General features: G+C 39.0%; 1 protein-coding gene across 1 annotated transcript in view; it reads left to right on the plus strand.

The window, feature by feature from the left end:
* The first annotated feature begins 3,357 nt into the window (after window positions 1–3,357).
* CRY1 (cryptochrome circadian regulator 1) overlaps window positions 3,358–26,492 on the plus strand; it is a 44,574-nt gene continuing 21,439 nt past the window's right edge. The window contains exon 1 of the mRNA XM_081060870.1: window positions 3,358–4,237. Coding sequence (XP_080916996.1) covers window positions 4,080–4,237 — 158 coding nt within the window. The 5' untranslated portion in view covers window positions 3,358–4,079. The remainder of the gene's footprint in view (window positions 4,238–26,492) is intronic.

The following is a 26,492-nucleotide window of genomic DNA, read 5'->3' on the forward strand; positions in this document are numbered from 1 at the left end:
GCACGGGAAGGTATAAAAGTAAGAGCTTTTGCTTCAGTCACTGGGCACCCTGGTCGGGACTCCCTCTTGTTCTGAGAGCTGCAACTCTTTACTCTTTACTTTGAATAAACTATCCTTTTTTACAACTCCTCACCTCTCCTTCATCCGTGCTTCCATTCTTTGGTTTCACGAGACACGATCCTGGCACAAAGAAAATATTCTACATCACTAACATTTGCATCACACCAAGACTGAATGAACTGATCACACTTTCTACTCCTTCATTATTTGTGTGCTGATAACGCATGCCAAAAAAATCACCTCTGTAAAATGGGGTCAAGAGAGAACACAGGCTTTCAGTTTAGAGGCTGACATACTTTTATCAAGGGTGCTTATGAAATCAAAGAGATATTGATTTTTCTAACATTGGTGGCAGTTAAAAAATGTTTAACAGAACTCTTCTTAGATATTTTTGAGCCCATGGCAGGGTTGTGTTGACAGAATCCTAGAATTTTAAAATAGCATAGAAAACTTAAAAGTCATCTACTTCAATCTCTTCATTTTATAGATGAATTAATCAGATCAAGAAAGTCTAAGTGAGTTGTTGAAGTCAACTAATTAATGGTGAGCTGAAATAGAACCCAGTCCCATACTCTTTCTACCACCATGATGTCGGAGCCCAGCAGAATTCCACAGATTCCTGAAATGCTCCCCATCTCTCTTTCCCCTTTTAAATACAAATACTCACTCTGAAAAAGAAGGGGAGTGGTGGTGTCAATGAGGGTAGTATATCATAAAGAAAGAGCTTGGATTCAGAAATAGTCTTGAGCGGGGCTGCCGGTTGGCTCAGTCAGTTAGAGGGCAGTGCTCATAACACCAACATCCCCAATTTGATCCCACATGAGCCATTGAGCTGCGCCCTCCACAACTAGATTGAAAACAATGACTTGATTTGGAGCTGATGGGTCAAGGAAAAACATACTGTTCCCCAATATTCCCAATTAAAAATGAATAAATCAATAATTAATTAAAAAAGAAAAATAAAAAAAGAAATAGTCTTGGTTTTTTATCTAGTTTTATTACTTGTTTGTATTTCTGAGCTTTAGTGTCTTCAGCGACATGGGTATAAATTATTATTAAATAATACTGAGCTGCCTCATAATATTATTGTGAGGGTAATAATAACCTATATAAAGTGCCTGGCACAGAGTAGGTGCTCAATAAGCCATAACTATTATTAAGTGGTTACTCCCCCCAATAACAGATATACTAAAGTAACTGTTTTCATGCCATAAATACCCTCGTCTTTGTGGAATGGAGTTGACAATACTGACACTTTTATAATAAATTAGTACTTTTATGTGTAAATGAAAATTACACATACACCCACCTACAGCTGTCTGTTAAAAAAAAATCCATCTTTATTAAATGAACAATACGCAAACATAAGTCAACTCTACACAAATCAATATTCTTTACCGCCCACTGTTTCATTTGGATGCTTGAAAACAATTCTTATGTCTTTAGACACAATTTGCTTACTTTCAAACTGCCTGAAATGAAACATGAAATTGTATTTTTAAAAGTACAACAGGCCCTGGAATATGAGGCGATCCAGGTGAGGGCACAGCTCTAGACGCCACACCCTCTGCGTAGGTGATGGATCCCTCAGAGTGGTAATTACCCAAGAATCATCCCCATTGATAAAAATAACTATTTGTTTAATACTTTATAGTGAACAAAGGGTTTTCATATATAAAAATTTAAATGTTCTTAAGAAACCAAAGAAAGAATGCTATGCAACAGAGGCAAGGGTAGGGAATACTATCCAGATATATTGGCTCACTAGATAATTGAATCTCTATTACTGTTACTAGTTTGCTAGTGCTGCTGTAACAAAACACAAAATGAGTGGCTTAGAGCAGCAGGCGTCTATTGTCTCGCAGTTCTGGAGACCAGAAGTCTGAAATCAAAGTGTTGGCAGGGCCGTGCTCCTGCTAATGGCACTAGGGAAGGGTTTGTTCCAGGCTGCTCTCTTAGCTTCGAGTACATAGTTCCTTGTGTGTGGCAGCATAACTCCAATCTTCACATAGCATTCTCCTTATGTGTGGGTCTGTGTCTAAATTTCCCCTTTTTATAGGACATCAGTCATATTAGACTAGGGCCCATCCTAATGACCTAATCTTAACTTGACACACAGGGGGTATGTAAATTTTAGAGGGACACAATTTAACCAGTAGCAATTGCCATAGCTTTTCTCCTTTTAACCTTGCCAAACACACAGGTGGCAGCATTCATTAATTAATTCATTCAATGAACATTTGAATGCATATATGTCAGGTTCCGTACTGGGTATTGATAATGCAAAAAAAAAGAGAAATGGATGGAGCCTGTCTTTGAGAAGTCACACTTTAGAGAAAAGCAGAGGCACATTATAATGATAATAAGTACAATTATTGAGCACCTACTTCGTCCTTGGTGTTCAGCTAGGCACTTTTCATTCAATCTTTACAATAATGGGGTAAGTGATGTATCAGAGACAGGCCTGAGGGATTTGGTGAGGCGCTAATCCGCTCTGGGGACGGGATTATTTTCAGAAATTAGGTAGCATTTCATCTCAGTCTAAAGGAATGTGCAGAAATATACTAGGTAGGGTAAAGGTGCTTGTCGGGAGCAGCAGATTCCAAAGAAAAGCATTTTGTAGAGGAAAAGATAGCACCTGTAAAGGTTGAGATACAGATTGTACACGCCACGGAGGGGTGGGGTTTTAGCCTGTTTTCTTCTCTCCTGTATCTACAGCACTTTGAAGAGTGCCTGGTTGTTGAATGACTCTAAGGGCATCATACGAATAAGGAATGGCGTGGCTTGCGGTTCACCGTCGTTGGAAAGGTGGGCAAAGAGCCCTGTAGCCCACACTAAATGTAAGAGACTGGGGCTGACATACTGACGTTACAGCTCTAGTATTAAAAAAATACAAGAAGTCTAGGAGTGCTTGGCACTCGCCCTGCCAATTACTCCTCTTCCCCAGACCAAGTCCAAGGGTACAGCGTGGAGAGGTCCAGAAGACTGTGGAGCTGGTACCCCTTCCTCCCACTCTACCGTGCCCTCATTCCCCGCGGGGACCCATCGCTGACTCTGGATGGGTACCAGCGCGTCTTCAGGCCTTCCGGGGACCCACAGCGGAATCCCTGAGCGCGCTCCCGCCCGCCCGCCCCGCCCTACTGCCTCCTGCCTCCTGGAACGCAGCAACAGCGCACGCGCCCCTTCCAGAGCAAAGCGCGCGCCCGCGAGCTCCCCGCATCCCCGTGCTCATCCGGGTCTCAGCGAGCCTCAGCCAATGGTGGACGCTCGCGGCCCCCGGAGGTGGAGCTAAGCCTTCCTTCACGTGGGGCCTGTGATCCCCGCGGGCGCATCTAGGCAACGGCGATCAGTCCGCGGAGAAAAGGGGCAGAGGCCGACAGCCCAGTGGCTGGGCGAGGATCGACGGTTTTGAGACCCAACGGCTGCCGCCCCCTAGAAGCGACTGAAGAGCGAGCACATTCCTCAGTCAGATCCGCTGTAGTAAACACATTTCAGAAACGTGAGGTGCCGGTAGTCACGTGGCGAGCGCGCCCTCCAATGAGGAGCCGGGGGCGGGGCCGGGGCCTGTGACGCGGTGGTGTCGGCGGAGTCACCCGGGCCGCCTCGGGACCCGTCACCGGCGGGCAACCGTCCAGCGGCCTGGACCACCGCCTCCGTGCCTCGCGCGCGGTCGTCACTCGCGTCGCTGGGCCGAGAGGCAGCGTGGCCCGCGGGGGGTCCGAGGCCCTGGGAGTTGTGCGAGCCGTCCGGGCCGCTGCGACGGGCGCCGGCTCCTAAAGGGCGTCACGCCCGGACTCCGCCGACTGGGCCACCTCCATTCATCTTCCCGCTGCGCCGCCGGCGCCCTCTCGCTCTCGGGTCCCTTCCTCGGACTCGTCGTTCCCTGTCCCCGCGTCGGCCGCCCCGTGCTTCCTCCTCGGGGGCGGCGGGTCTCCGGGCAGCCGCGGTGTCGGGCATGAGCCGGACCCTCGCTCGGTGAACTGCCCCGCCGAGGAGCCCGCCGCCCGCCGGCCGCCGGCATGGGGGTGAACGCCGTGCACTGGTTCCGAAAGGGGCTCCGGCTGCACGACAACCCCGCCCTGAAGGAGTGCATTCAGGGAGCCGACACCATCCGCTGCGTCTACATCCTCGACCCCTGGTTCGCCGGCTCCTCCAACGTGGGCATCAACAGGTGGCGGTGAGTCACGATCCCGGGGAGGCCGGTGTCGCTGTTTCGCGAACCGGGGAGCTGGAACCTGGGGCCGCCCGGCTCGTCGGCGCTTGGGGTGCGAGAGGGGAGGGGTTTCGCCGTTCGCCGGCGAGCGCGTGCGGGCCGCCGCCCGGAGGGAGGGACGGTCGTGTCCGCGGGGCCGGGGGCTCTTTCCCCGGGTGTGGGCGGCGTTCTTAGCGCTGCAGCTCGAGAAACGCCCCCCTGGTTCGCAGCGGCCCGCGGGTTGGGGTCTGTGGCCTCCGTGTGGCGCCGGAAAGGCTTGTGTTTCCTCCTGTTACCCGGGGTGTGTGTGTGTGTGTCGGTGCGTCGTAGGGTGGGGAACGTCCTCCCTGCAGCCCCGTCGCCTGCCAGTCCCGCTTCCCTCCCCCTGGAGGTCGCCGTGGGAAAAGCGGGGGGAACCGCTGGTTTCTCGGTGCTCGGCTCTGCCTCGCAGCTCCTCCTCCTGGCGGTGGACCGCACGGAGCGCCGTTCTCCTTTCTAGGCAAAGGCCGAGCCTTCCAGGGTCAGAGCGGGGCAAGGACTAGTGGGGAAGCCTGGCGGCTGTCCCCCGAGATGCCAGGCGGGTGGGCTGCGAGGCCCCCTGGTGGGAGGAAGGCGCGCTGCTCTGCACCGCGGGGGACCTGCTGGCGGTGAATCCGCCCGACCCGAGTGCGTGCGCTCTGCAAGCACGTGTCCTGCAAAGGAAGATTTGCAGCGTTTGGTGGCGATAAATGCTACGGAGAAATACGGAGCAGAAGGGGGAAGACTGCAGGGGGTTGGCATTAGCGGTGTAACCTTAAGGACGGTGACTGGGGAAAACTCGGGGATGAGTGGCAGTTGAACAAGGTGATGAAGCAAATGCGGATCGTGGATATCTAGGGAAAAAGCATTCCAGGCAGCAGGAACATGAGAGAAAGGGCCCTGACGTGGACATGTGCTTCACCTTTGGAAGACACAGCCCGAGAAACCAATAGGAGGAGCAGAAGTGGAGGAAAAGAAGTAGGTGAGGTCCGAGACGTAATAGGGCCACACCGAGGAGAGCTTTATAGGCAATTATGAAGATTTGGGCCTGTCCTCAGAGCAAAGTGGGAATAATTGGAGGATTCAGGGCAGAGATATGGCATGCTCTGACTTAAGTTTGAAAAACTTTCCCTGGCTGTGAGAACAGACTGAATCGGAGTGTGCAGGAGGCCAAGAAGCAGGAAGACCAGTGAGGAAGGTGTTGCATTCACCCAGGTGCGAAGGAGTAATGGCTTGGGCGTAACGATGCTTGGTGGTGAACTTACTGACAAGTAGTCAAAGAATGCTGAGTATATTTTGAAGACAGAATCCACAGTTTTTGTTAGCAGATTGGATATGTGGTGTGAGAGAAAGAAGAATTGGGAATGATTTCAGAATTTTTGGCTTAAGGAACTAGAATGGAGCTGTGCTTTGCTAAGAAAGTGACGTCAGTCAGAGAAGTCATTGGGGGAGGGTAGTGGAGTTCTCTTTTGAACTTGGTCAAGTTTGAGATGGTTATTACACATCCTTGTGGAGATAGCAAATCGGTTGTTGGAGTTCAGGGCAGAGATCCAGGCAGGAGGTACAAATCGGTGAGTCATCAATTTGTAGATAATATTTAAAGCTATGTATTCATCCATATATTTGTCATGCACCCAATGCGTGACAGGCACTGTTTTAGGTGCAGGGGATTCAGCATAAACAAAATAGCTAAAAAAACAAAAACCCCTGCCTGGTGAAGCTACATTCTAGTGGAGCCATGAAACTATATGAGAACATTAAGAAAGTGAGTGTAGGTAGAAAAGAGAGGAGGTCCAAGGACTGAGCCTTGGGTGCTCTAATGTGTAGAATTGTGGAGCTGTGGAAGAACCAGCATAGGAGATCGAAAAGAACATCTAGTAAGGTAAGAAGAAACCCCAGAAGAGTGTAGTGTCTTACAGACCAAGTAAGGAAAGCATTTCAAAGAGTGTTTTACGTACATCAGGTGCTGCTGATAGGTCAAGTGAGATGAAGACTGAAAATTAAAAATTGTATTTAGCATTTTGAGGTGATTCATAATCTCGATAGAGTGGTTTCAGTAGTGTCAGAGGCAAAAGCCTTTTTGGATAGCTCAAGAGAAGCTGACAGGAGAAAGGTTAGGAGACAACTGATAAAAAGTTCTTTTAGGGGTTTTGCTGTAAGTGGATCAGAGAAATGGTGTGGTTCCTGGAGTGGGATGTGAAGTCAAGAGAGGAATTTTTAAGATTGGAGAAATTACAATATGTTTATGTGTTGATGGGAATGATACAGCAACTGTCTATAAAACACTCTTTCATTAGCAGAATTAGTGTCATTAACATTGATTCTGGAAAAAGATGGTAAATGTAATATATATCTTAATGTATTAATATCTTATAGTAGTATAGTAAATCCCCTTTTCATAAGTTGTTAAGAGGATTAAATTAATCAACAACTATAAAATTCCTAAAATGTGAGAGGCAGCAGTAAGTGCTTCTTTTTCATTTGCTATTAAATTGGGAGCTGAAGGTAAAAATTATCTAATTAAATGTCTGCAGTAAGTTTCTTCTAGAGCAGTTTGTAAGTTTATACAGTCTAGATTGTAAGCTTCTGTAAGATAGGGGTTATATATTATTTAACTTTGTACACCCAGCTTACATTGTCAAATAATGAGCGAAATAAAACTGGTATGCACAATAAGAATAGTTCCATGTTTTCCCTTTTAAAAAGATTTTTTTAACTACTAAATATTGCCCTTTCTAAAAGATGGTAAAAGATGTAAATAATGAATAGAGACAGACTGTTTTCCTCTACTGAAACTAAGATAAAAAGGCAGGGATAGAGTTTGATCTCAGGCCAATGAAAATTTTATCTTGAATTTGTCATCTTTGGGATTGAATGATTTAAAATATTTCAATTCCTTTCTTCACTTTTATTAAAATTATTCCACACAAAACATGTACAAATGTTCATATTTATTATTAGTCTTAATAGCCAAAAGGTGGAAACAACCCAAATGCCCATCAACTGATGAATGGCTAAACAAAATGTGGTTTATCCATGGAATGGGATATTATTCAATTATAAAAAGGAATGAAGCACTGATGCAGGCTACAACATGGATGAACCTTGAAAACATTATGCTAAGTGAAGAAGCCAGTAATAAACCCCACATGTTATTTGATTCTATTTATATGAAATGTCTAAAATGGGCAAATATGTAGAGACAGAAAGGAGATTAATGGCTTAGAGTTGGAGAGGTTGGGGGAGTTGGAAGGTGGTAGCTAAGTGGTTTCTATTTGAGGTGATAAAAATGTTCTAGCAGGTGATGGTTGCACAACTCTGAATATACTGAGAACTATTGAATTGTACACATAAAAAAAATCTACTCACCCCTTGGTCCAGTCCAAATGCCAACTTTTCCATAACACCTTTCTTTATCACCTTGTCTGGGATGATTAAATCTTGTGTTGTGAACTCTTACACCATCGTTTTTGATACTGCTTCTCACATTGACCTTAGTATTGTTTCATTTGTAAATATTGATATAGTTCTCATATATTCCTTTCTCCTCATTTAACAGATTATACCTCTTCTTCCTGAAGAGAAGGTACCAACCATTTCATTAAATCAAAAACTTATTTTGTATTCCTGTTCATGGCAGGCACTATTTTTGGTACTGGGGATACAACAATGAATACAATAGAAGAGGTTCCTGCCCTTGAGAGCTTCTAGTCTAGGAGGAGAAATAGACAGTAAAACAAATATGTTACGTCAGGTGGTGGTAAGTGTAATGGAGAGAAATAAAGCAGAATGTGAGAACAGAGACCTAAGGGAAGGGAGGAAACAAGCTATGTAGATATCTGGGCAAAGAGCCCTCTTTGTATCCTCGGTGTCTGGCACCCTGTCTTGTACAAAGAAGGCATTTGATAAATATCTTTCAAATTTTTTTTGTAAGTCTAGGGTTTAGGAGAGGGGTAGTTACTTCATTTAACTTAGATATTAACGTATATCTTAAACTTAGAATTCTGAAAAATAGTTTTCAATGGACAGATTATTTTTAATATTTCAGTTCTACATGTTTATTACACATTTGATACTATCACATGTAGATAGAGTCTCTTGATTTTCAGTAACCAAGTCTATCATTGTACCTACATACTTACCCCATTCTTTCCTTCTACTGCATGATCTCTGAGGAAGAGATACTGCTTCCTCTCTTCAAAACCAAACTCTTTATACCCCATTTAAAAAAATTTTTATTGGGGAATATTGGGCAACAGTGTGTTTTTCCAGGGCCCATCAGCTCCAGGTCAAGTTATTTTCAATCTAGTTGTGGAGGGTGCAGCTCAGTTCCAGGACAAGTCGTGATTTTCTATCTTGTTGTGGAGGGTGCAGCTCACTGGCCCATGTGGGGATCGGACCAGGGATCTTGGTATTATGAGCACTACACACTAACCAAGTGAGCCAACTGCCTGCCCAAAACTGATTTTTGATTATTTTCTTTCACGTTTTCTTTAACCTCTTTTTAGGTTGCCTCCAATCAACATTTAAACCTATGTGAGTCCAAGCTCTATAAAAACAAACAAAAACAAGGGAGGAGAAAACCTACCTTTGACTATGTTCCTCTCTTGCAACTGTTTCTTAGTTCCTCTAAAACTTCATGAACAAAGTGTCTTATGCTGGCTAACTTCATTTCATTATCTTCTACTCAGCCTTGAACTCTCTTCAAACTAGTATGGATTCCACCCCCCACCTACTCCACCAAAAACTGTTTCCATTCAAAGGATACTTTAAGACTTTTCATTCCTTGACTTTTTATTATGTTTGACACATTTGACCATACCTTCCTTTTCTTTCTTTAAAAATTTTTTTTTTCAATTATAGTTGACATTCAATATTATTTTATATTAGTTTCAGGTGTACAGCATAGTGGTTAGACATTGATGTAATTAATGAATGATCCCCAATTTAGTACCCACCTGGCATCATACACAATTTTTACAATATTGTTAACTATATTCCCTATGCTGTACTTCACATCCTCATGACTGTTTTGTAACTAATTTGTACTTCTTAATACCTTTACCTTTTACATTCAGCCCCCCAGCCTCTCTCCTATCTCACAATCCTCATTTCTTTGTTTCAATGAATCTGTTTCTGATTTGTTTGTTCGTTTATTTTGTTCTTTAGATTCCACAAATTAGTGAAATCCTATGGTATTTGTCTTTCTCTGTCTGACTTTTTCATTTAGCATAATACCCTCTAGGTCCATCCATGTTGCAACTGGTAAGATTTAGTTGCTTTTTATGGCTGCGTAGTATTCCATTGTACAAATGTACTACTTCTTTATCCAGTCGTTTATTGATGGACACTTAAGTTGCTTCTATGTCTTGACCATTGTAAATAATGCTGCAATGAACATAGGGGTGTACGTATCTTTTTGAATTAGTGTTTTGGATTTCTTCGAATAAATACCCAGGAGTAGAATTGCTGGGTCATAAGGACGTTTTTTATTTAACTTTTTGAGGCACCAGTCCCACACTCATTTTACATCATTCCTAGGCAATTTCATCTGTCTTTGTAAAGTCAGTTACCATCTATATGCCCAGCCACAAATCAGTATCTTCATTCCCTATCTCTCTCCTGATCCCAGATACATATCCACTATATATAGATTCCCTGCCTATTTGACTCAGTCAGAGAGGCAGAAGAAGAGCCAGGAGAGTGCTGTATCATGGAAACCAATGGTGGCAAGAATTCTCAATTGTGCTAAAGAAGGCAGGATGAGTTAGGATGAGTTTTGAGAAAAAAACTGTCAAGAGACTTGGAAATGGGCAGAAGAAATTACTGTGTATCTTGAATGCTGGGTGTTGGACCCTCCAGGACCTAGAGGGCTCTCCAGGAATTATATTATTCTGATTTAGGGATATGCACCTTTGTTTAATTGTATAGGGTATTACTGAAAGTGTGTATGTGTTGTGGGGAGAAGAGCAGTAATTGAGGGATTGATGAAGAGGGTTTTTACGGGAGAGGTAAGATATAAGCTGGGGTGCACAGGTCCTGGACAAGCCGAGGAAAAGTTAATTTGGGGCAGATCACCAGACTTACAGTCAGGACAATAAAATCACCAGACTTATAGTCAAGATAGGATAACAGATAGAAAATAAAATACAAGTATATAGATAAGGTGAGACCTGAATGTGGAGTTCTCTGAATGATAGACTGAAGTTGAGAACATTTGGCTGTCCTAAAACCTGGATTCGAATCCCTTTCCTACTAAGTAGGACTGACCTTGGATAAGTCACTCCTCCATCATTTTATTCATTCAGGAAATATTAAGAGTCAGTTACCTGCCAGGCACTTTGCAAGACTTTGCAAGAATACAAACGTGAAGGTTGTGGTTCCTGCCCATAAGGAAACTTTCACACCCCTAAAGAACTAAAAATTAGAATGTAGAATGTGAATATGCAAAGATAATCATGGGAACTCAGAGAAGAGACAACCCTGGGGGAGAAGAAAGGGTGACTTACAAATATTTATAGTGAGTTGCCCACTCTAAAAATTCACTTGCATAGCATGAGCAGGAATAATTTGCACTGGTATGAGCAGGAAATATTTGTTCTGTTATCAGTTTTCTACAATTTAATAACTTTTATTCCTTTTTACATGGTTGTAAAACAAAAACAGGTGGTGGATGTGTGGCGGGAGTGGACTGGAGAGGGAGGAATGAGGGAGTGAGATACTGGTTGTCTCCTGACATGCAAATTAGTTGTAGTGATATCCTTGTACATAATTCTATGTAATGATTTCTTTGGAACATAAAAAACAAATGACTAGAATTGCTGGGTCATAAAATAGCCCTATTCCTGGTTTGACAAAGAAATGCCAGATTTCTATCCACACAAGAGTGGATCCAGCCTATATTCCCATTAGCAATACATGAGTTTTAAAATAAATATATATTAAAAATACATGCAATGACCAACAAGCACATAAAAAGACACTCAAAATCATTAGTCATTAGGGAAATGCAAAGCAAACCCACAGTGTAATACCTCTTCACACCCACTAGGATGGCTATAATAAAAAATGTTTTAAAGGAAAATAAGTGTTGGTGAGGCTGTGGAGAAATCTGAACCCTCACACATTGCTGATAGGAGTGGAAAATGGTGCAGCCACTGTGGAAAAACAGTTTGGTAGTTCCATAAAAAGTTAAACAATTACCATATAACCCAACAATTCTACTTTAAGAATTCCAAAAGGATTGAACCCAGGCATTGAAATAAAAATTTGTACGTGAATGTCCATAGCAGCTCTCTATTCACAGTTACTAGAAGGTGGTAACAATTCAAATGTTTATCAACTGATGAATGGATAACAAAATGTAATATAGCCATATAATGAAATATTACTCAACCATAAAAAGGAATGAGATACTACAACATGAATGAGTGTCCCAAACTTTATCCTAAGTGAAAGAGCCAGACGCAAAAGATCACATATTACATGATTCTATTTATATGCAACATCCAGAATAGGTAAATCCATAGAGACAGAAAGCAAATTAGTGGTAGCTAGGGGTAGAGGGATGGAGAAATGGAGAGTGATTGCTTAATGGGTAGAGGGTTTCCAATTGAGGTGATGAAATGTTTTGGAACTAGAGAGAGGTAATGATTACACAACATTATGAATTGTATAGTAAATGCCACTGAACTGTACACTTTAAAATGGTTAATATTCTGTAATTATGTTACTCGACAAAATTGCAAATAGCTTTCCTGTATGTCAGAGATTGGCAAACTTTTCACATAAAGAGCCAGGTGATAAATACTTTAGATTTTATGGGCCACACAATCTCAGTCACTGCTACCCAATTCTCCTGTTGTAGCATGAAATCAGCCATGGACAATATGTAAACAAATGAACATGTCTGTGTTCTAATAAAACTTTACTTACAAAGGCGACAGTAGGCTGGATTTGCCCATGGTCCATCGTTTGCTGACCCCCTACTATATATTAATATATAAAAAATCAGAAAGTACCATAATAAGAAAAATCCCATTTATAATAGCAATACAGCGATAACACTCAGTGATAACTTAAATTCAGATACAAAGAGATTGATGTTTGGATCTTATTCTCTGCCTAAACTCTTGTTCTCAAATAATAGATAAGGGAGATGTGGAATAGTTTAGAAGTTACTGGTTCATGACTCATGAGACTTCCTCAGTTGAGAACGTTCTTTCAAGACTCAGCAAAGCTTTCCAAGTGAGAAAAGGCAGCAAACCTATGATATTAATTATCATTTGGTCAGTTTCAAGGTTTCAGCCTAGTTACAGACTCCTACTCATCTTCCTGCTTCTCTTCCATAAATTTTTTTAACACCTCGCTTCCCCCATTAGTCTGCAGTCTAGTATCCTGCTGTATAAATTCTCCTTTTCTCCTAAAAGGCCTCAGGAACACTACAGCAAATTTGAGATATCTCAATTATTTAAAATGTAAAAAACAAAACTATAAACATTATAAAAGAAAACTTGGGAAGAATTTTAAAAAATACCATTGAAATGTAAGGTATGTGTTTCTAACACACAATCAATCCAAGAACCAAAATGTAAAGAGTGGTAAATTCAATTACATAATCATAAAAGTTGTACATGCTGACATCAGCATAAAGGCTGAAGACAGCCTGCTAAGGGAAAAAAAGGCAGTATATGTGATAAAAATATGTTTTTTTAAATATATGAAGTCTGTCTATACATAAGTGAATTATGGTACCTAGGGTTAGCAATTTAAAGCACTAGATACTAAATGTTTTAGGCTTTGTGAGCCACACTTTAAATCCGTTATGTTCTTCTTTTAAACAACTCTTTTAAAATTTAAAAGCCATTCTTAGCTTGTGGGCTATACAAAAACAGGCCATGTGTCAGATTTGTCCCATGGGTCATAATTTGCAGACCCCTGTTGTAGACTGTTCCTTCTTTCTTTTATTGAACATTTTTCCTTTGAATGATGTTAATGTTGCTATTCCTACTTTCTCTTTGTTTTGATTTGTCTGCTGTATCTTTGCTTTTATTTTTTGTATGTTTGTTATAAACAGTATGTAGCTGAATATTTTTAACCTGATTGGAAGTTTTAATCTTCAGTAGCAAGATATGGTTCATTCACATTTGACAGATTCAGTTCCGTAGTCTAGGGACATTTTCTTCTAACATATTTTTGAATACATTTTGTATTCCACAAAAGCATCATTAACTGCGTTATATATCTGTCATTCTAATCATTTTGTCACGAAGTGATTATCTTGACATGAATTTGTCAGTGATTCTGTTTTTGATTTTAGAACAAGCTGTGTTTTCTAAGCATTTCTAAGCTTTGTTTAGTAACCCTTTCTATTATTTTTCAGGGGTGAATAATCAAACCTACTAGCTTATACTTTTGGAATCTCCTCTATACAAATATACCTTTTAAAAAATCGGACTTATTTTCTCATCTCCAGTCCTCAGACTCTTCTCAGTCTGAACTCATTCATCATGTCTTTGGTGTTCTGTTATTCTTGCCAAGATTTATCTCTTGGACTTCTATTTTCGCGTTAGTTTTAATACTCCTATTTAAAGTTTGTTGTTGGGGTGTATTGTGTGTATGTGTTTACCAGGGGCTAATGGAATAGGACATTATACATTTTTCCTGTCTTATATCAATATTATTATCCTGAGAATAGAGTTGAATTCTGTTCATTTTTTTGGCCATGAGCATGATTTTTTAAAGGTTAATATAGTCATCTTTAGCGTTTAAAAAAGAAAAATTTCAACTTGAATATTCCAGACACTTTTCTTAAAGGTTTCTGTTTTGCAATTTTACTTAACATTGTGTGCCATTCTTTTCACTTTTGAAATTTGGGCTTCTGAAAAACCCCCTTAGAGAGAGAGATAAACATTCTTTTATCCCCCAACCCCTATCTTTGTTTTATTTCTCACTGGATTCATTCATAATAGAGTAGGAAGGACTTTATCTTTTTCAAATCCTGTACTATATTGCTTTCTTGCCATCTCATTATGTACCAATTATTATTTATGTCTACAGTGTAATAAGAGGTACTTTGTAAATCTTTTTACTTAGCATTTACCAATTATCATTTATACTTACGGTGTGACAGATATTTTGTAATTCTTTCTGCTTTACAAGTTTTGGTCTTTCTACCATTTTCAGTCTTGTCCAGTCAGTTCAGATTTTTCAGTGTTCCCTATGAAAGCTTTACTAAGTATTGTACAATACTTTTTAAAATGTGTCATGGTGCCTATATAACTATTTCTCCTGCTATATTGTGAACACTTGGAGGGCACCTAATCCAGTGATTCTAAGTATGTATTTGAGTTGGATCAGGAAACTCATACTTAGAAAGATCAATGGTTTGGATATTGTTTTAAAGAGTTGGAACTCTAACCCAGATCCTCTGATTATCAAAAATTCTTCCCCATAAAATAGGAGTAACTTGGTATCCATGTGGAAGGAAAACAAATCTGGATACTCTCTTGCACAATAACACAAACATCAATCGTGGATCCAAATGTGAAAGGTAAATCAATAATGCTTGTAAAGAATAAAATCTAGGAAAGAATCTCTATGAGTTTAGAGGAGGCAAAGATTTTTTAAACAGGATGTGTGCTATTGCACATGTGTGCCTGTGCACACACACACACACACACACACAGGCATCAACTATGAAGAAAAAAATTGATTAATTTCATTAAAATTAAGAATTTCTATTTATCAAAAATGGTAGTAAGCTAGTAAAAAGGCAAGCCAATGAGAAGCCAGTGGGAGGAGATATTTGAAGGACATCTAACTAACAAGGAGTTGTATCAAAAATGAGTGAAGAACTAGAAGTAAGAAAAATATAGGTAACTCAATAGAAAAACGGCAAGAATTTGAATAGTCATTTCACAAAAGAGGATATCCAGATAGCTTAAACACATGATAAAAGTTGCCCAGCCACCTTAAACGTTTAGAAAATATAAGTTAAAGTCACAGTGAAACACTACTGTATACTTGCTGGATTAATTGACTAAAATGAAAAGATCTGGCAGTACAAAGTACCGATGAAGATGTGGAACAGCTGGAACTTTCATGGACCGCTGTTAGGAGTATGAACAGTTAACACTTTGGGAAACTGTGTTGAGTATTTACATTACCAAAAGCCAGCCTTTCCTTCATCACTATATACGTACTCAACAGAAATTCGTGAACATGTGTAGACGAGTGCACATTATATTCATAGCAACATTATTTGTAGTAGCCCCAAATGAGAAATAACTCAAATGTCCATTAACAGTAAGATGGATAAATCACAGAATACCATAAAAAAGGAACTAACTTCAGCTATCCACAATGACATGAACACAACTCACAAATATGTGTAATGAATCAGAAACAAAACATGATTTCATGAACTAATCTAATTACGTTATAGTACCATAGTTCACCCTCTATGACCTTGATTTCTCTCTCTCTCTCTCTCTCTCTCTCTCTCTTTCTCTCTCTCTGTCTCTTTGGCGTTCTTGTTTGGTGACTATTAGGAAAAAACTGGCAAACTTGAGATAATTGTGTGTAATTTAGGTCAGATCAGAAAAAAAATCAGTATAATTTTTGGCATTTTTTTAATAAAAATTTTTTAGAAAAGAAATATCTTTTAGACTATCTGACTACAGAAAACCATTATATATAGCTCTCTAAGACATTTGCCATTAATAAATGTTTAACAGATTTTATTTAATTCCATGTAAGTCCACTAAAACCCCCAAATAGACATCCTATCTGATTTTGTCTGCCCTTTTGAGGTCACAGTGCAGTTCTGTCTAAAAATAGACAAAGATTAGTAAGAGATCTAGATTAAAAATACTTCTATGTGATTTTTGAAATGAGGGTGGCATAAGTTCCATATTCTTGTATTAGTGTAATTCAGTTCCAGAAGATTATCTGATATTTCTGTTAAATATCATCTTTCATTGCTATCAAAGTGAAATGCTATGATAGGAAAAGACCCATATGAACCTTCATCTTTGTGAAATCTTATGGCCCTCTCTGACAGATTTGATTCATCTGTGTTTCCTTAGTGCCATGAACTTCAATAATATAGTTTAATAAGTAATATAATAGTTTTTATACCTTATTTTTATTTGAGAGTCCTTAAGGATGAGGATTCTGTATTTATTTTTGTATCTCAAGGAAATACCCAAATGTTGTTTTAAAGAATGAATGAATGAAAATGCGTCAGATATATTTTTCTACATTTTATTAGTCACTAGTTATTTACTATAAAAAAATCATAAAAGTAGTATGGACCATCGCTTCTTGGCCTTTTGGCTAAGACCAAGTGTAGTAGTATGGGCCATACCACCAGTGGACCATAAAGGCAGTAGAAGTCAGTATAAGCCTAAATGTGACTTTTTACCTAAATAAGATGATGTCGTTCACATAATTAGTTCATTAAGCACACTTCTGTTGTTTTTTTCCATACATCTATATGGTCAAGGAACATTTCTTATTTTCAGATGTGCAAAGACATGCAATTGGAATTTGTTTGCAGTCCATGACAGGTCCAGAGCCTCTTATTTGGAATTTAAAAACTATTTCTCTCTCTTAGTCATTGGAAACTACACGATATTGGTGGCCATCTTAATTGGATTTTTTTCATTTTTCCATTTGGCTCTTTTTCTTTAGAGCCCTCACATCAACCTCTTGTTGGCCCTCCTTATCCAAGTGTCTGTCTTCCCCTTTCTTTCCTTACCATTCAACCCTTCCTTTGTTTCATTCTTTCTCCATCCTTCATTCCTTATTGACATCCAGACACTCTCTGTGCTTTCTAAGATTGGTTAGTTAGTCCTTCCAAAGACTGGATGTTTCATACATGTCTTCCTTCCAAAAGTCTGTCTTATAAAGGTCTATCTTTTCTGCCAACCTGTCTTCCTGACTTTGTCTCTCTCTTCTTTTTTTGTGTCATGTGCTTTTCTATTTCCTTCTTCCCAACCTCCCTCTTCTTGCCATCTTAGTGCCTAGTTTCATAGTCCCAGCCCCACCCCAGCCCAGGGATCCAGTGCCAGGAGAGAAGTCCCCGTAATTTCTGGGTGTGAAAACCAGCAGATTGTGACTGAGTGAGTTGGAGGGTGGCTGGAGTCCCAGCCCTTCCTCTTAAAGGGATCATGCAAGGACTTACCGATGGAATCACTGGCTCTGAGCTCCAGCGCTGGGACAGCAGCTGGAAAGGTGGCAGGGATATATCGTGGGGAACTGAGTTATCTGGCTGGGATGGGGGCTGGAGAGACAGCTTTCTCCTGGAGGGAGGAGCTGGCAGACCCATTGTTTTTTTTGTTGTTGTTTTTTGTTTTTTTTTATCCCTCTCCCTTCCCCGCATGCGGGCATAGGTGGCTGCCATACCTGAGTCTCCATCAAGCGGGCTAACACTGTTCCTTCACCACACCCGGTGAGCTGAGACCACGCCCTGCCCAACTTTTGGGCATACCCAAGCCGCTTCCAGTGGCGGCTTTGTACAAACCGCCTGCCTTAGCTCATGCTGCAGACTCTCCTAGGGTCTCTCAAAGATTCGCAGAACCCAGACAGGCAGCATCTGGCTTGAGCGTGTCCTGTACCTCTGGCTGAACAGCCCTAAGTGCAGTACTAAGCAGAAACTGGCTTTGATTCACAGTTTGGCCCTTTGAGGCACTACCAAGCACTGCATGGGCAACAGCCGTCTGCAGATTTCTTCGTGGCTCCTTCTGGGTGGCCCCAGATGGGGCATGGGCTGCAGCTGGACTTGACCTGCAGAGGGTCCCCTCCAAGGTGGTCCTGGGGCTGGCACCCCCAGTGGCCAGCTTTGAAATGAGCTGGAGATCACCCAGCCACCTCCAAGAACGACACACCCAAGGGGTGGATTGGACAGGCACTGGAGCCCTGCTGAGGCAGATTCTGCTCTGTAGGGTCAGCCCCTGCACCACAACTCTTCCACTGTAGTCATGGCCAATCCTCACAACCAGTGAACCCGAGGGTCAATCTCTCCCATTGATGTGCAGTTAGCAACCAAGGCTCAAATGCAAGAGGAGAACACATACAACACACACAAAGGACACACCTGGAGTGTGTGGCTCAAATGACCAGAAAGACTGGGCCACTGATACCTACAGCACATCTACTACATAAGGTCACTGTACTAAGACCAGAAAACATAGCAGCCTTACCTAGTATATCGCAACAAGCACAGAAAGGTAGCCAAAATGGGGAGAAAAAGAAATATGTCCCAAATAAAAGAACAGAACAAAGCTCCAGAAGAAGAATTAAACAAAGTGGAGACAATCTACCAGACACAGAGTTCCAAACACTGATTATAAGGATGCTCAGTGATCTCTGGGAGAACTTCAACAAAGAGGAAACATAAAAATGGAGATAGAAAACATGAAAAAGAACCAGTCAGAAATAAAGAATACAATAAGAGTAGATTAAATGAAGCAGAGGATCGAACCAGCGATGTACAAGGTAAGGTAGCAGAGAACACCTGATCAGAACAGCAAAAAGAAAAAAGAATCCAAAGAAATGAGGAGAGTTTAAGGGCCTCTGGGACAACATGAAGCGTACCAACATTCACATCATAGGGGTAGCAGAAGGAGAAGAGAGAGAGCAAGGAATTGAAAACCTATTTGAAGAAATAATGACAGAAACTTCTCCTAACCTGATGAAGGAAATAGACATACAAGCCCAGGGAACACAGAAAGTTCCAAACAAGATGAACTCAACAGGCCCACACCAAGACACATCATAATTAAAATGCCAAACATTAAAGACAGAGAGAGATTCTTAAAAGCAGCAAGAGAAAAAGGAGCTAGTTACCTACAAGAGAGCTCTCATAGATTGTTGGCTGATTTCTCAACAGAAACTTTGCAGGCAAGAAGGAATTGGCAGGAAATATTCAAAGTGATGAAAAGCAAACTACAACCAAGGTTACTCTACCCAGCAAAGCTATTATTTAGAATTGAAGGACAGATAAAGAGCTTCCTAGACAAGAAAAAGCTAAAGGAGTTCATCACCACTAAACCAGTGTTAGACGGAATCTTAGAGGGAGTTAAGATGAAAAAAAAAGTTAATGCCATTTTATTCTTCATATTTCTATCAACAGTTACTTTCAATGTAAATGGATTAAATGCTCCAATCAACAGATAGGGAGGCTGAATGAATAAGAAAACAAGACCCTTACATGTGCTGCCAACAAGAGACTCATTTCAGATCAGAAGGCACACACAGTCTGAAAGTAAAGCGATGGAAAAAGATATTCATGAAAATGGAAACAAAAACAAAAAATCTGGTGTAGCAATACTTATACCAGACAAAATAGACTTTGAAACAAAGACATAACAAGAGACAAGGAAGGACCTAGTAATCCCACTTCTAGGTATCGATCTAAACAAACCCAAAATGTTACTTCAAGGGGAGATGCTCATCCATATGTTCATTGAGGCATTATTTACATAAACCAAGATAAGAAGGCAGCCTGGGTGTTCCTGAATGGATCATTGGATAAAGAAGAGGTGGTACATATATAAAATGGAATATTACTCCACCATAAAAAAGAAGGAAATTTTGCCATCTGTGACAACATGGATGGACCTAGAGGGTGTTGTGCTGAGTGTAGTCAGACAGTGACAGTGTCATATGATTTCATTTATAAGTGGACTCTAAAGAACAAACTAAACAAACAAAACAGAAACAGACTCATAGATACAGAGAACATTTTGATGGTTGCCAAATGGGAGAGGGTTTGGAGGTAGGTGAAAAGGGGAAGGGATTAAGAAGTACAAATTAGTTAGAGTAGTCATGGGACGTAGGGTATAGTATAAGGAATACAGTCAATAATATTGTAATAACTAGGTATAGTGTCAGATGGGTACTAGATCTATTGGAGTGATAGATGGGAGGGAAGTTGGAGGCAGTGGAAAAGGTGAAGGGATTAAGAAATACAAATTGGTAGTTACAAAATAGTCATGGGGATGTCAAGTATAGGGAATATAATCAATAATATGGTAATAACTATGTATAGTGCCAGGTGGTACAAGTCAAGGGATCATTTCCTAAATTATGTAAATGTCTAACCACTATGCTGTATACTTGAAACTAATATAAAATAATACTGAATGTCAACTCTAATTGTAAAATTTTAAAAGGGGGGAAGATCAATAATATTGTGACAGCGTGGTGCAGTGTCAGACGGTTGCTGGACTTCCATGGTGGTCACTTCTTTAGCAAGAGAATATAACCAATAGTGTGGTAATAACATTGTATAGAGCTAGGTGGGTCCTGGTGAATAACTATGATGTACACCTGAAACTAATATACTACTGTGTATTAGCTATATTTTAATAAAAATCTTAAAAAAGAAATTCACCATATGGTATGTATATGTCAGTGTTGGTTGAGATATTACAGTAGGTGTTACTACTGTTCACTTTTATTCAGTGTTACTTCCTGCAGGAAGTTTATGCCTTCTGATTCTTCAAGTCTGATTTGGCCATGTGACCTGCTTTAACCAATTAAATGTGACCAGAAATGCCTTGACTGATCTGTAATAGATAAATAACATGAGTGAGAAATAAACTTTAATTATTTTAAGATGCTGAGGTTGGGGGTTGTTTGTTACCTCAGTGTAACCTAATATATTCTGTCTTACTTGACACATATGCTTGTCCTCCATCTGGAAGGCAAAAACTATTCTAGACATCTTTATGTCCTTAAATCTGTCAGACTAATTTTTAAAACATTTTAGATTATTGTATCTCCTGTAGGAAAGTAACATTGTATAGTGCAAAGAACATGGGTTTGGAGTCAGACATATCCAAATTAAAATTTTCACTTCATTGCTTAGTTGAGTTACTTTAGAAAATGTCCTTGATGAATTTCAGATTCATCATTTTTAAAGTGAGATAACCTTGTAAAGTTGTTGGGAATATAATATATGTAAAACACCTAGTACAGTAGACATTCAGAGGATGTTCTTTTGCTTCCACTCCATTGACTATTGAATCAAGTCTTTAAAATTCTGTTAATCTACCTTCATTAATTTATTTATTTGATTTTTTTGTTAGGTAAATATTTTTTGAACTTCTCCTGTATGTCAGGCATTTTCTAGGCACTGGCGAGTGATAGACAAGGCCTATTCCAGTTTTCAAGGGAGTTACAGCCAAGTGGCCAATAATTCTCCCTCTCTAAGGCCAGCTATTAAAATCATGTTAATACTGCAAAGGCCTCTCTCTGCTATCACCACATCCTTGAAATTGTTGCCTAAATTTCTCCCCCTCTCAAAAAAGAAAAAAATCCAGAAGTGATATCTCCTTCCTGATTTTTCAAAGCATATTCATGGTACCCATATATATCTCTGATAATATATGTAACATTCTGCTGTAATAGGTATATTCATGTACATCATGTACATTTTCAAGTTTTTTTCTAGATTTTAAGCTTCTTCAGTATTGGAATCTCATTTATCTTGTATTCCTCAAATAAATGAAATTATGTGATTAATGAACAATAGTAATGAACAACATCCTTAGGAGATGTTTTAGGAATTTGTGGGGGCATTTTTGTTCACCACAGTGATTAGAGGGTGCTCGTGGTATTAGTGAGAAGCCAAGAATGGAAGACTTCTTGCAATGCTTAGTATATACTGTTTCTCAAAATAAATAGTTGTCCTGAGTCCTATATATCTTTCAAATATTGTACCAGATATTTCATGTAAGTGAAGAACTTATTCATATTTTCTACTCCAGAGCTTAAATCCATTTTTATATGGAAACACTGGGACTTTACTTACACAATTTTAATATATACTGAGTTTTCCTGAAATATATTTATCACCTATGTAAATCAAGGAAACATTGTACTTTGTTTTGTCCAGAACTTTACTAAATCTTGCTCTACATTACAGAAAATAATGTCACCAAAGTCAATACCACTCAGAATGTTCAAGTCACCAATAATACAACTCTATTGGTCTGTTTTTGTAGCTGTTGAATTTAAAAATCACCCTGTATTGTCTTTTTGTGCCATGCCCAGATATTTACATATAGAAATAAATGTTACTTTTAAAAAATAAATGACTTCCTTTAGTTTCTCCTATATATTACATTAGAGTATTATATAGTGCTTTAAAGTTCTGTATATAGATATGCTATGTTATCTATGAATTGCATTTCAGAATTTAAAAGACGACATTGCAAAATATTTTTTGTAAAAAGAGACATTGTGTAATGGTATATATATAAGTCCACTGATACATTACCATTAAAGCCTGGCAAAATACAAAATTTGCTTTTAAAATATATATTTAATCTTTACTGAACATTAAACTATTCTCTTTAGGGAAAATGTATATCATAAATATTCTGACAATTTGAATAATGATTAATTTAGATAAAAGCACTAAAATTTTGTTACAAACTAGAAAAAAAGCATATGTAAATTTTACGCAATTTATAGAGACAGACTGCTATTTATAATTTTAAATTTCTAATAAACACCATAGACTTTAGTTAATGACTGAGACTCTCCATTTTGTTTTATTGTGGTTAATATATCCAGAACTTTAATTTTTAAAAATTTTACTCTCTTGTTGTTTCATGAAGAGTATAGGGGGAGGATATTTTGCATGTGGTTTTAATGATCTTCATTTATATTCTTTAAATCAGTTCTCTAGAGTCAGCAATGAATTGTTTTGGTTTAGATATTCTAAGTGTAGTTTTCATTGTTGAGCATATGATATGATATATTTTATAGACTGAAGTGCAGAACCAGATGGCTTTATTCTGGTATGATACATATTAATTCATAATGCCTTGTTTTCAGCAGCAGTGGGATTATGTTGTATCCTACCATTGCCTGTTTTAGACTATTTTATAGACAGAACTAGAAATTCTAGTTATATAAAGCTGTTCTAGCACAGGCTGGAAAGTAGGTCATTGTGACTGGGAGTGTACCAAACCGCCCACTGGTTGCTATAGCAGTGACCTACTTTGAGAAACAATTGCTGTTGATTCATGTTGAAATCATCCTTTGGAAATGGTATAAGGAAACTCACTGACTGTATTTTTTTCTAATAGCAATAGGTAGTGAACTCTAGAGGTTAAGAAAACCTTAAAATGTTTAAAGTGAAGCAATATATTTTCTCACCTAACACCTCTGTAATTTATTATGAGTAGTACAATTAATATTGTTAATTAAATAACATGAGAACCGTGCTTCTATGTAGGCAATACAGTTATGCAAATGTACTGGGATGATGTACTGGGTTTTACTACCCTTAGGCCTATTTAAAAACCAATCTGTTGCATGTAGTTCATGCATTATTAACTGAGTCTTCAAATGACTATAGTTTCAAGAGAACAGTAAATAAAGCCAAATTGGAGGTCTGAAAATAAATTCCTGTTGAAAGTGTACTTTCAATGTACAGTATCATAGTAAATCTCTTCATTCAGTATTGGATGCCTATTCTGAGGACCTGCATTTGTAATATATAGAGATTGAAATTGGTGTGTTCTCTGGAACTCACTGAATCTGAACTCAGACAGAACTCACTTCCCAGCTGAGGGTAAAGGATGAAAGGTTAGACTTTACATAGCACCCTTTCAAGTAACATTATTTGTTCAGCACTAAAAAGAAATCTTACCTGTCAATAAGTTGGTACTTTGAACCTGGGATATTGGAGGTTTTGTTTTATGGTATTAACAAGGAAGAATTATATGCTTAGAGATAAGTTGATTCAGAGTCTTAATTTCACTGTATCTTGCCGTATATATTCAGATTCATGCCTTGTCACTGGGAAAGATTTTCATAGAACCTTCAGGGGAAGTCACATTCAGGGGAAATTAGGAGTTCAAAATGATTCTGTACATATAGTAGACATCCATCTAATTTATAGTCTTCTGTTGTCATGCCCAGATATTTGCATGTAGAAATACACGTTACTTTTTAAAAACATATAAATTATTCCCGAGGGAGAATAATTACAACTTCTGCTTAATGACTATCGAGTACTAGTGATTCTACTAGGTGATTTGTGCTGTTTATAATCCTTTCAACAGTTGTACAAGACAACTCTGTAGGTCATTTTATCCTATTTCTAAGCTTTTCAACAAATTGTATCAGGCATATATTTGTCAAATGTAGAAACCAAAATCTAGGTTAAGAAACTGTGTAGTTAGGAATGAGATACAGATACTTTATTTGAAATCCATCAGGAGAAGTTTATGATGGCTATAATATAAGATACAGTCTGAAAGTTTCTCTAGGATGAGGTACATATATTCTTTGACAATTGAGAGAATGGAGAAGTTACTTTCAACTTGAAGATTGAAGATTACTAGGGTATGAACTTGAAGAGATAGGAAATTGGGGAAAAGGTATTTCAGGCTGAGGAAAGAACATGGAGTAAATTCCAGGAGATTGAATGTTCTGGGGAAAAGAGAAGTAGTAGGAGGGAAAGGGGTGTGGTGGGAAATGAGCCAGGAACTCTAAGTTAGTGGCCAAGGAAAAGAATTTGTTCTTTATTCAATAGGGAGTGAGTCTTTTAAGACCTTTGTACAGGAAAGTGTGCCTCAGCAAGATTTGGTGGTGTGTACGTATAAAATGGATTAGAGTGGAGAGAGATTGTTGGTAGGCAGATCTATTTTAAGGCATTGTAATAAATAATGCCAGCAAAAGATAATAAACACTAGAATTATTGTAGCAAGAATAGAAGTGATAGGAAGGAGGGGACAAAAACATAATAGATAACAATATAATCATGGTTACTATGGGTGGCACACTGTTTTAAGAACTTCACATATATTAATTTACTTAATTCTCAAAACAGTGCTATGTATGATATGAATCCTATTACTATCCCAATTTTACAAATGAAGAAATTAGAACTTTTCAGGATTGATTAAAGGTTAGTAATTTGTTGCTAGACCTATTAAATTATGGGATATCTGTGCAATGGAATACGAAGAAATCATGATAAATTATGCCATGGAAATATTTCTATTGCTTTCAAAACATGTTTATTATGTATTAAACCAGGTTTACAGTAGATACAATATGTCTGTTTTGTTCCATTTTGAAGGAGTGTATGCTGATTATCAATTTTAAACCCTTTTATGAAGTAAAATAAAAAAGTGTATGTTTTTCTCTTCTTCACCCCCACCCCAAACTTGCACTCCCCAAGGGTAGCTATTGTTAATAGCTTGTTGTAAGTATCCTTCTAGTTATTTTTTTATGCACATATAACTGTACAGTCAATGTAAATTTTATTTTATCAAAATGATGTATCTATATAGTTTTAAATGTCATTGTGCAAAAAGTCTTGTAACAAAGGAGAGCATTGCTGTGTGTTCTCCATCCTGCTTTTTCTTTCTTTTCCCCCTTTCTTCCTCCTCCCCAGCCCCCTCCAGTTCAAGCCGTTGTTTCTCAGTCTAGTTGTGTAGGACAGAGCTCCCTGGCGCATGCTGATGTTAACGAGATTTTTTTCAATCGAATTGTGGAGGGCGCAGCTCAGCTCCAAGTCCAGTCACCGTTTTCAGTCGCAGGGGGCGCAGCCCACCATCCCATGCAGGAATTGAACCAGCAAACTTGTTGAGAGCTGTGCTTTAACCAACTGAGCCATCCAGCCACCCGTGTGCTTAAATTCTTTATTCACTTTCTTAAATTGATTAAATAGGATGTTTCCATTTTTTTTCCCAGTAGAAAATGTTCTAGATTTTTCTTTTCTTTTTTAAACTTTTATTTATTATAAGTGTTGTTTCAATGTAGTTGTGGAGAGCGTAGCTCACAGTGGCCCATGTGGGGATTGAACCGGCAACCTTGTTGTTAAGAGCACCGCGCTCTAAGCAACTGAGCTAACCAGCTTCCCTGAAAATGTTCTAGATTTTTCATGTTGGCTTTTCTTCATGAACTTGAATTCATTTCAAGTTTAAATAATGAGATCAATTCATTTAATTACTTTATTTCTTTATATAATTTTTATGTTTAAAAATTAAACTTTTGCTAATAGTCACTATTATTTAATGAAAGCGATTTAATTTAGGAACTTCATTAAAATACTAAGAAACTTGTGTAATTTAAAAAAATTATAAGTACGATTTTTGGAAGCAGTAATTTATATATCAATTAACAGTAATAAGATGATAAGAGGTAATAAGATGTTGGGGTTGCCATTTTAACTTTTAGAATAACA

This window comes from Rhinolophus hipposideros (assembly GCF_964194185.1).
Source record: "Rhinolophus hipposideros genome assembly, chromosome: 9".
Taxonomy (NCBI): domain Eukaryota; kingdom Metazoa; phylum Chordata; class Mammalia; order Chiroptera; family Rhinolophidae; genus Rhinolophus; species Rhinolophus hipposideros.